The 12092-nt window shown below is 39.4% G+C and overlaps 1 protein-coding gene across 1 annotated transcript in view; it reads left to right on the forward strand.

Annotated features, from left to right (window-relative positions):
* SSBP4 (single stranded DNA binding protein 4) overlaps positions 1–12092 on the forward strand; it is a 682195-nt gene that overhangs the window by 619571 nt on the left and 50532 nt on the right. The window contains exons 7-8 of the mRNA XM_082263962.1: positions 8149–8208; positions 9959–10025. Of these exons, the coding sequence (XP_082120088.1) occupies positions 8149–8208; positions 9959–10025 (127 nt within the window). The remainder of the gene's footprint in view (positions 1–8148; positions 8209–9958; positions 10026–12092) is intronic.

Below are 12092 nucleotides of genomic sequence, written 5' to 3' on the forward strand. Positions count from 1 at the left end.
ACAAAAAATAAGCCTCCATTGCGTAGTATATGTTTGTTAGGGTGAAACAACGTAGCATCCACTCACATTTAGGGAGTTCACTGTCAGCTTGAGGTGTTCGCCGGGTCGCTTCCGCGTTCCACCAGCTCAAACCACCGTTCCCGGAAGTGACGTACTGACGTACACAAACCACGCCCTACACGTTTCGTCATACGACGTCATCTGGAGCGTGCCATCTATCGCTAGTCCCGGTCTTTTTATAGGCTGGGTCGGCGCCATCTTAGTGTACCTATTTTGAGGCCGGACATGGCGGCCATCTTGGTGCACCCATCCCGCAGCCTTTACTCATCATGTGAACTCCCTATTTGTTGTGTGTGCCGTATACATAAACATACATTTTATTAAAACATGAAATACGACTCAACATGTTAAAAACCATATAATATGTTATATATCATTGTGCATTCTATTCATATAGTGCGATTTTTGTGCGGACCAGTGATGTGTCTGAATTGATCGGGGTAAGCCGATATTCAGTGCTGCCGATAAAATTATAAATTATGTGAATAAGTAATTGAAGTGACAAGGTGATGAAGTGATGATGTTGACTTCTTAAAATTTAATAGTGGGCCCAAGTGTCTCTGCGATTAGTGCTAGAAAAGTGCCCATACATGTAACAATAATATCGGTGAGATAAAAATCGTACAGAAATATTATACTAAAAAAACTAAAAAATATATAAAAAATATATAAAAAATTTGGACGAGGAGAACCTCTGAACAAGTCCATCCATAGATATAAGTCCATGATTCTTATGGCTTAATAGTTCTGAGTTGAATCCCATATTATATGGGTAACCAGATAAAATTCCAGACGAAAAAAAGGTTAAGAAGCTGAAAAATAATACCAAATGAGATGAAAGAGGATGACATAATAGATAAAGGGAACAAAAGGTAGTTGGACACTTAGAGTTGGGTCTTCCTATGAGGATTTTTCTTTAAAAACTTTGAGATGAGGAATTTCAATGAGGAGTGCAAGGCAAAAATTATATATATATTTTAGATGTTTGAACGAGGAGTAATAGCGAAAAACCTTTGCTTCATGTAGATTCTTGGAGGATGATGGAAGTAGATGCGTTTAAATGCATCTAAAAAAATTAAAAAATTAGAAATTAAAAATTAAAAATGTGTTTTAAACATTTCTAAAATGTTTTAAAACTGGGATCATAAAGGAGGATCTAGAAAGATAAAAGGGATCTTTAAAAAGGTCAAAGGGATCTTTTAAAAGGCTCTTTAAAAGGCTCGGAGAGGTTTCCTTTAAAAATCGGTGATGAAACAGTTCAAATCTATATTGATATTCAGGCCTTTAGGTTGAAGGGTCTGCATCAGATAAATCCACTTCGTTTCGTTCTTAGACACATCTATTCTCTTATTACTTCCTCTCCAGTTTTTCTTTATTTTGTCTATGGCATAGAAAACCATTCCCGTGGGGTCCTGAGAGTGGTGTGTCTTAAAATGTCGTGGCAGACTGTGTTTGTCGAACCCCTTCCGGATATTTTTTACATGTTCCCTTATGCGGACAAAAAGGGGTCTGGTGGTGCGGCCTACATATTGTAACCTACATGGGCATTCCACCATGTAGGTTACATGCGTGCTTGTGCACGTTATGGTATCTTTGATCTCATAGACTTTTCCTGTGCTTTGTGCCGTAAAAGATGTTATCTTTCTTTTCTTTTCTTTTGATGTTCTACACGGTAGGCACTTCCCACATCTAAAAAAACCCTTCAGACTGGTTGGAAGATGTATTTTCTTTGGAGGCTCAATAACATTGTGCACCAGCCGATTTCTCAGATTCGGTGCTTTCCTGTAGATGAAAGTGGGTTTTGTGGGGAGGATATCCCTCAATGTAGTATCTGCTTTCAGGATAGGCCAGTGTTTCCTTATAATTTTCTCCAGGGCCTTGTGTTGGGTGTTGAATCCTGTTAAAAATTCAACCCAGAACGATTAAGCCATAAGAATCATGGACTTATATCTATGGATGGACTTGTTCAGAGGTTCTCCTCGTCCAAAGTTTTTATATATTTTTTATATATTTTTATATATTTTTTAGTTTTTTTTAGTATAATATTTCTGTACGATTTTTATCTCACCGATATTATTGTTACATGTATGGGCACTTTTCTAGCACTAATCGCAGAGACACTTGGGCCCACTATTAAATTTTAAGAAGTCAACATCATCACTTCATCACCTTGTCACTTCAATTATTTATTTATTCACATAATTTATAATTTTATCGGCAGCACTGAATATCGGCTTACCCCGATCAATTCAGACACATCACTGGTCCGCACAAAAATCGCACTATATGAATAGAATGCACAATGATATATAACATATTATATGGTTTTTAAAGTGTTTTTAACGGGAGTAGCGATAGATGGCACGCTCCAGATGACGTTGTATGACGAAACGCGTAGGGCGTGGTTTGTGTACGTCAGTACGTCACTTCCGGAAACGGTGGTTTGAGCTGGTGGAACGCGGAAGCGACCCGGCGAACACCTCAAGCTGACAGTGAACTCCCTAAATGTGAGTGGATGCTACGTTGTTTCACCCTAACAAACATATACTACGCAATGGAGGCTTATTTTTTGTTCTAGTGACCAAGGAGTGCTGAACCACCTTTCTAAGAGTGTGGTAAGCAACGGTGCAATCGGTGGGGCATCCACTGGCGCCATACTTTGTTACAGCACGCAATCACACACGTGGTTATTGGTAACAACAGCACTTAGCACTTTGTATATACATATGTGATTTACAATATGGTACACTGAGCACAGCCCATGCTAATGTATTGAAAGTTTACTAGCACGCAGCACTTTGGTTGTGCTACATATACAGTGCAGAGTTCAGGAGTGTTCAGCCTTCTTCCACAGCTGCTTAGTTCTGCATCCCCCCCATCCACATCTCACTTTTACTGCTCTTCTTCTCTAGTACCTCCCCTCACACTGTAGATGGCTTCGCCTCTCTCACTTGCAGGGAGATCATCTAGTGGGGATGTCAGCATTCGCACTGCACACCAGGCATCGGCATCTCCTTTGTCCCCATACTGCACTTGGAAAACACAGGAAGCCAGACGTCTGTGTTTGATTGATAGTGGTGAGCAGGGAGCAGAAGGCCCGAGTCAAAGGCGGTGGAACTGAGTTCCACCAAGTTCCAGCTGAAAAAAAGCCCTGGGAACACAACAGCATAGGGCAAGGTCTTTTCATACACTTTAATTGTAACATTAGGGATCTGACTGAAGTTAAAGAGCTAGTGTGTAACAAATGGGAAAGAGTGAAAATTAACCCCCTCTTAGTGGGTAGTTAGAGGTGGGCTTTTCATGGTCTCTCACCAAGCAGACCAGTTAATTATATAAAAAATATATATTTTTATTACAATAATAGTTAAAAAGCCTTATACATACATAAGTGAGATTTGTATAAAAAATAGTATATAGTTAACAGATAATGCCCTTCCCAATGTGTTTACGGCCCTGGATATCACTAACAATCCTGATGTTGAGAATAAAAATTAATTGTACTAAAATGAGTGACCCCACCAACAGGGAAGATGTCAACTATGATTGTATATAGATGACACAACATCAAAACTGTGGATCCAGCGGTTGACACTTGTCTAGGCTCTACATGTTTTGCCCAATAGCGCTTCCTCAGGAGATAGTCAACGTGGGCCAGCAATAAATTTTATATATAAATAAAGAAGGTAAGCATGTCAGAAAATTATGAACAATTGCATATACTGTAATGATTTCCAACCAACATACTACAATATCTTTCCTATGGAGGTTACACATACACTTACACATAAATATCTGTCAATAATTACTTAGACTTGAGGGGCCAACCAAAATACGCAAAGGAGTCCACCCTAAAATCAAAGTCTATCTTTGTTTCTTCTTTTTTGATTTCTATGATTTAGGACGAGGCACTGAGTATTATGGTGTGTCCATAGTGCCACTCTATGATGACACTTTACAATCTGCTTTTCGTGGTCTCTAAATTATGTCTCTAGAGACCATGGCAAAGTTTTAGAAAACCTGTGGACTATATATATGGAGCTTATATTTCTCTTGTAATTGTGTAAAAGTGTACTCTGTTCCATCCTGATAGATATTTGAGAGGGATATAATGCCATAGTATAGCCAAAATGTAGTGTCATGAATTGTACAAGGCTGTTCCAATATAGGATAATCCCAGCACAGGATGCCTGGAAGATCCCAAAAGGAGACTAAGCATGTGACTTCAGTCCAAACATACACTTTATTGTCAAAAGTATTGGGACGCCTGCCTTTACATGCACATAACTTTATTGGCATCTTAGTCCGATGGGGTCAATGTTGAGTTGGCCCACCCTTTTGCAGCTACAACAGCTTCAACTCTTCTGGGAAGGCTGTCCAAAAGGTTTAGGAGTGTGTCTATGGGAACGTATGACCATTCTTCCAGAAGCGCATTTGTGAGGTCAGGCACTGATGTTGAATGAGAAGGCCTGGCTCGTAGTGTCCACTCTAATTCATCCCAAAGGTGTTCTATTGGGCTGAGGTTAGGACTCTTAGCAGGCCAGTCAAGTTCCTCTACCCTTTGGTCTCATGTCTCTCATTTTTCTCTTGACAATACCCCACAGATTCTCTATTGGGTTTAGGTCAGGTGAGTTTGCTGACCAATCAAGCACAGTGATACCGTGATCATTAAACCAGGTATTGGTACTTTTGGCAGTGTGGACAGGTGCCAAGTCCTGCTGGAAAATTAAATCAGCATCTCAGTAAAGTTGGTCAGCAGAGGGAAGCATGAAGTGCTCAAGAATTTCCTGGTAGAGGACTACGCTGACTTTAGACTTGATTAAACACAGTGGACCAACACCAGCAGATGACATGGCTCTCAAAATCATCACTGACTGTGGAAACCTTTTAGTGGACCTCGTGCAACTTGGATTCTGTCCCTCTCCATTCTTCCTCCAGACTCCGGGACCTTGATTTCCAAATGAAACGCAAAATTTTCCACAGTCTGTGATGATTTGGGGATGCCATGCCATCTGGAGCTGGCCCACTGTGTTTTATCAAGTCCAAAATCAGCACAGCCCTCTACCAGGAAATCCTAGAGCACTTCATGCTTCCCTCTGCTGACCAGCTTATTGGAGATGCTGATTTGGCACCTGCCCACACTGTCAAAAGTACCAATACCTGGTTTAATCTTCATGGTATCACTGTGCTTGATTGGCCAGCAAACTTGCCTGACCTAAACCCCATAGAGAATCTGTGGAGTATTGTCAAGAGGAAGATGAGAGACACCAGACCAAAGAATGCAGACGAGTTGAAGGCAGCTATCAAAGCAAACTGGGCTTCCATAACACCTCAGCCGTGCCACAGGCTGATCGCCTCCATGCGACGCCGCATTGATGCAGTAATTCATGCACAAGGAGCCCCGACCAAGTATTGAGTACATACTATACTGTACATGGACTTTTCAGTAAGCCAACATTTTTGTATTAAAAATGCTTTTTTCTATTGGTCGTATGTAATATTCTAATTTTCTGAGATACTAAATTTTGGGTTTTCAATCATCAAGGTTAAAATAAATAAATTCTTGAAATATATCACTCTTTGTGTAACACATCTATATAAATTATATGAGTTTCACTTTTTAAATTGAATTACTGAAATAAATTAACTTTTTGATGATATTCTAATTTTATGAGATGCACCTGTATGTGTAGATAAGCATCGCCTAAGGTATACCAAACTCAAGTTCAGAAACTACTTGATGGAGGTTGGCAGGGCAAATCACAGGACGAGAGTTGAAACTTCTTTGTCTATGAAGGTCTGGATTCAATAAAATAATAAAGTCCCCATACAAAGTAGACAAGCTTAGGGATTTTTCCAAAAGCATAGAGCAGCATTAATGATATTCAGTGAAGCTGCAGGCAGGTTGTATAGTCCAATAACAAAGGGTATGGAATATATAAAACTACACCTATATCGTCTTTTTTAGTTTTAATACATTTTCATTGAACAGATTTATGAACCAGTAAAGAAACTCCCCTGCTTAGTGTGGAGGCGGTCCATGACATGTTCAGGGGTGGTGACAAAGTGTACTCGCAGTCGTGCTGGGTAGAACATGGAGAAAATAAAGACTTTTTCATGTAATTTGCATTTGGCATAAGTGACTGTAGCTCTTTGTTTCTGCAACTCCCTAGAGGAGTCTGGGAAATAGAAATATCAGAGTTCTTATAGGCACTAGTGGCTTGCTTTCTGTCCATTGCAGAAATCAAATCAAGGTCCCTACAATTTAGCAGTATAGCTAAAAGTGGTCAAACTGTAGCTTACAGCCTTTTTTTTCTTTTGAATCAGATTTTATTAGGAAATATGTAATTACTACAAACAGAGAATCAGCACAATATATTGGGTGTGGTACATTAAAGTGGAAAAGTAAAAAGAAAAAAAAAATAGGGGGGGGGGTAGAAAAACATAGGGGGTAGAGGGCAGTAGGGACTTCATTTGAATTTACCTTATGTATATAAATTTAATTTACAAATGAGTTGAAATTTGGAGGAATCTTTAAAGATAAGCCAAAGGGCCCATATGGCTTGAAAGCTCCAACCTATTCTGCCATTGTAAAGACATATTGACACTTCCATTGTTTTGGAATAACCTGTCCAACTGCGGTAAGGATTTCAAGGCTGATTTCACAATCTTAAGCCTGAAATAACAGAATGCTAGCTGCAGGGTATTAATTATGTTGGTGAGGTGGTAATTCTTTTTTTAAATTGTGAGGATTTTTTTCAAAATAAATGAGTGATTGAGGGGCATCCCCTCATGTGTGAATATAGGTGCCCTGTTCCTTAAAGCAGCACCAACAAGTGTCTAAAGTGGAAAGGAGAATCCTATTGATCTTTGTGGGGCAATATTACCACCTGGTGGGGATTATGTAACTGCATTCTTGCACTTCACATGAAATGGAGAGGGTGTGGGTGAGAGTGATTTAGGCCAATCCTCTGCAGAGAAAACATCTTTCTCAGTCAAGCTGGTAGGGGAGTGTACATTGTAGGTCAGAAAGAATTGATACAGCCCTGGAATATATTTTTGGTAAGAATATGTTTCGGCCAGAAAGCTCTGTCCCATTTTGCAGATCTAGGGGCATGAAGGTCATAGGGAAATTTAAGGTTATTTACTCATTACCATTGACTTGGTAATGAGTAGGCAAAATTCTCAGTCGTGAAACGCGTCTACCTTTTTGTCCCATGTCTCACAGTTTGATTTTTTGATGTTTGTTTGATGTAGAATAAATCACTCCCTTTTTTATTTCAAGGTGCGGTCACTTTTTCCTCTACAAATCTAGTTACCGGATGACGGATCCGACCAGCACCTGATACTGCCTCACCTAGAGCGGTCACACCCAAGTTTAGATTTCAGACCAAATAGGGGCTTTAATTGGCAGAGAGAGAGGTTAAGAATTAATTTGTGACCTACTGTCATTATGGAATCAGTCCAGGACTCGAACAAGTAAAGCTGTTCTATAATAGAGAGTGAAGTCTTGAGATCTGCCCCCCACGGTCACCAAGGGGTTTGTTTACTAAATCTAGAGAGGGCAAAATTAGTCACAGGTTTGGTTTCTCTGCAGAATTGTGACTAATTTTGCCCTCTCTAGATTTAGTAAATAAACCCCCAAGCAACAGTATGAGATTCTTTACATTTGCATTTTTGCATCTGTCTAGCCATTGGATATGGTACCTTTACACTTGTAAAGGTAAAAGTATTTTTTTTTTTTGCCCATAGCATGCATAATTTCACTGTCATTGCATTATAAGGCAAGAAAAAAGGAGACTCCAATGCAGCCAAGGGCTAAAAGATTGCTTTTACCTTCTCACATAATTTGTCAGAGTGTTTCTTTTGTACATAAAAAGTAAGTGCTACACATTCCTTTAACTACTCTCTGTGGATCTACCCTAAATAACAAAAGCGCATCCCATGAGTGTTTATTAGCCAGTCTAATGATCTCTTCAGACAGTCTCTCCTCATAAAACTATATTATATCATAATGTGGATAATCAATCATGTTCTGCTGGATAATTTATAGCAATTACCTTATTATTATTTTCTTTTTTGTGTTCTCAGCCCTTCATGTCCCCTCGGTATCCTGGTGGCCCTCGACCTTCCCTCAGAATGCCAAATCAGGTCTGTTTGCCTTAAAATAAACTGACAAATTTATCATATACTGTAGAATTTTCAAACTTAAATCGTTTTTTTAAATCTCACACTCAAATATGTCATTGTAATTAACCACTTCCCGCAAATTGATGTAGCTCTACGTCAGCTGCAAGAAGTGGTTGTACCGGGGTGATGCCTGCAGCTAGAGGCATCATCCCAGTACCACTTTTTAGAGCCGGCGGTCGGCTTTCAGGTGGTAATGGCCGATGCGGCTTGGGAGCTGCTCTGTCGTTACCCCAGGACGCCCACCTCCTTCCGTAGCTCTGCCCGGGTCTCCCGTCCCACCGGGTGACCAAAGCAACCAGCCGACACCTCCACCTCTGGAGTCCCGAATGAAGCCGGATTTGGCTTTGATTGGGTCTCTAATGATGTAACCCGGAAGCAGCGTCCATGACGTCACGTCCGGGTTACTCGGCGGCTAAAGGCGCCGAATTTAAAAAGTGACTGTATAAAAAAAATGCAGTTTTCAGCATATTGAATACATTGAAGTGCATTGGAGGGGTCTAGGGTCTTTTAGACCCTCGATCCCTCCATATAGAGTACCTGTCACTGCCTATTGCTGTCACAAGGGATGTTTACATTGCTTGTGACAGCAATAAAAGTGATCAGATTTTTTTTTTTTTTAAACCTGTGCTAAAATGTAAAAACTAAATAAAATAATTAGGGGGAAAAAAATTAATGCGCCCCCGTCGATGTGAACTCGCGCACAAAAGAAAACGTATACGGAAGTCGCGCCCGCAAATTAAATTGCTGTTCAAACCACACATGTGATGTATCACCGTGATCACCAGAGCGGGAGCAATAATTTAAAAAAAAGAGCTACTCTGTAACTCTAAACTGGTAACCGTTAAAAAATTTTAAAGCATCGCCTATGGAGATTGTTATTGACCATAGTTTGTCGCCATTCCGCGGGTGTGCGCAATTTTAAACCGTAACATGTTAGGTATCAATTTACTTTTTTACAAAAAAAAATGGGCTAACTTAACTTTTTAGTTTTTTTAAAATGTAGTGAAATTTATTTTTTCCCCAAAAATTGAATTTGAAAGACCGCTGCGCAAACACCGCATGACAAACAATATTGCAATGACCGCCATTTTATTTTCCAGAGTCTTTGCTAAAAAATATAAATAATGTTTGGGGGTTCTAAGTAATTTTCTTGCAAAAAATACTGATTTTAACTTGTAAACAACATGTGTCAGAAATGGGCTCGGTCCAGAAGTGGTTAAATAAAACACAAATTAATAAAAAAATACAATCAGTAGAACAATACGTACGAGTAGATTACTTTCAGTAAAAAAAAAAAATAAAAAAAAACACCTGTCTAAATATTTTGTAGACATTAGACCCAGAGATATAGTTGAATTCATATGCAAATGTCAATTTTTCCTGAAAATGTACTAATGTGATGGGTAACTTCACCAACTAAAACGGATGCTCAGGAGGTGAGGGGCTCAGATTTTAAGATTTGCTTATAACTTCCCATTCTGTATATCTCCAGATCTGCTATATCTACAGAAAAGTTAGGGACAAGTGTTTTTTACTGAAAGTATTTTCTTTTTATGCATTTTTTCATTACATGCATATTTTGAAATAGCCAATTTTGGGACATGCTGTATTTGGTTTAATTATTATTCTTGCTTTAGTTATTGTTCCTAAGTTTTCATCCTTCAAACAAGTAACATTCTTTTATTTATTTATTTTTTTTTTTTTTATACAGCCCCCCGTTGGGGTTCCAGGTTCTCAGCCTTTGCTGCCAAACTCCATTGACCCAACACGGCCACAAGGTATGATTATATAGAAAAAAACCAAATGTGTAAATCATCACCTAAAAGTGATAACCATAACCATGGTCATAACCATGTCAGGCCAATACAGAAGTATGAAAATGCACAGCTGCAGTTAGCTAAAACTAAAATACAGGTTTGCTCCTGTTCATTGAAGATTTAGGAAATGTTTTTGGAAGTTGGTTAAATGTGTGTAGCTTAAGTGTTACCTGAAAAATAAATTACATTAATATTTTGAAATACAGCACACAGAAAATATTCGTAAATCTTTAGAACTAACTCACAGGAAGGCATAGAACCATACCAAAACAGCCTTTTTCAGCCAGAGTCTTGTGGAACTCTAGGGATCCTCTAAAGGTTGCTAGGGGCTGTTTACAGTGGTTGTAAACCCCATTCATGAAATTTGAACTAAGCACATATATCTGCAGTGTTTACTTATCTCTCCCCAAAGCTCTAAGTGTTGTTTCTCTCTGGTGCTTCATTCCTCTGTTATCAGGATAAGTCACTTCTGACAAGTTCTCCAACAGGTTATTCTCCCTGCCCTCGTCACTGTGCTGAGACAAATGAAGAAAGATTTTTAACATGATCTGCATTTCTGAAAGGGTGTGGAAAGCGTAAGACATCAGATATACAAGTAAAACTTATGTAGCAGGATTTGTTTCATCTCTGTGTATCATCTGAGGCTAGTCACTTCACTGGATGTATGTGAGGGTTTACAACTACTGACACCAAATATATTTTTAGAGATCTGCAAGAGGGTATTCTTCCCCTTGAGCAATACTGTAAGGGCCAGTCTTTCCACTGACCAGTGCATTGGGGCCCGTCTCCCACCTACCACCAATGTAAAGGCTAATTTCCCCCATTGACGACCAGTCTAAGGGGTCCTTCTTTACTGACCACCAATGTAAAGGAAAACTATATTTTTCCCTGTCTGCGTTTCTTTATGTAGCACCCTACAGGTAGGTGCTAGGTAGATGCATAGTGGGCCTTGTCTACCTAACAGCAGGGCCATGACTGCTTTTTTGGTTAGAGTGTCATGGCTTCGAGGTGTGTCTGCTGAAAGGGGAATCCCCCCACTGGCTCTGTGAGAGGCTTCTCATAGGGCAGTGGAGGAAACCCTTTTGGACTTAAGTCGGAGTTACAGCACAGCTTTCAAAGATACAGTGTGTTCAAAGAGCCAGAAAGCGTTGTCTAGCGTCAGCTGGCGTCAAGATAGCACTAACGGGCATTTTTGCTATAAAGTCCTGGAATTGTATATAGTTGAGCCAAAGGAGTATCCCACTCATTCCCTTCTCCCATTCCCTAAAACTACAATAAAACAACCAAACAAAGATGCCGCCGGAGTTGTCAAGGTGTCAGTTCTCACACCCAGGGCCGCAGCTCACATGGGCTGGAGAGGTAACCGGTAACAATGGCAGACCCACCTCAGGCCATAGGCCTGGAAACATTGCTACATTTACTTGCTGTTAATATTATTATTGCACAGTCCCCAGTCACTTTGCACAATGAGAGAGAGCATCAGTGACTGATCTTTATTATAGGACCAAAGTATAAATACAAAGTTTCAAACTACGGTACTGCATAGATCTGGAATAAATACACAAAACACACCAAAATTGAAGTTCTAGTGCAGTGCATCCCAAGTACCTGAATTAGAATCATTAAACACTACTTTATCACCATATGGTGACTTAAACATTTGGAGAAGAGGTTAGGGAGCTGGCAGCAGCAGAGATTTACATTTTTATCTGATGAAAATATACCCACTGCTACCTATTGTAATTTAGTTAATGGATGAACTTATCTTTCATATACACAGTAGTACCTTTCAGCCGATCACACTATACTATTTGATCAGTCTAACTTATTCTGTGAGTTACAATTATTGTCATTGTGATGCTCTAGCATCCTAACTCAATGTATTGTGGGTTCATTATTAAAGTATATAAAAATCCAGTCACAAAACTCTCATATAAATTGTAACATGTTAATATACTTTAAATGTCATTTTCATCTCTTTTTAAATTGCAGCTTTTATTTAATAGTACCTGATGCTGCCCTGAAGGT

Source organism: Pelophylax lessonae (genome assembly GCF_965119305.1).
Source record: "Pelophylax lessonae genome assembly, chromosome: 1".
NCBI lineage: Eukaryota > Metazoa > Chordata > Amphibia > Anura > Ranidae > Pelophylax > Pelophylax lessonae.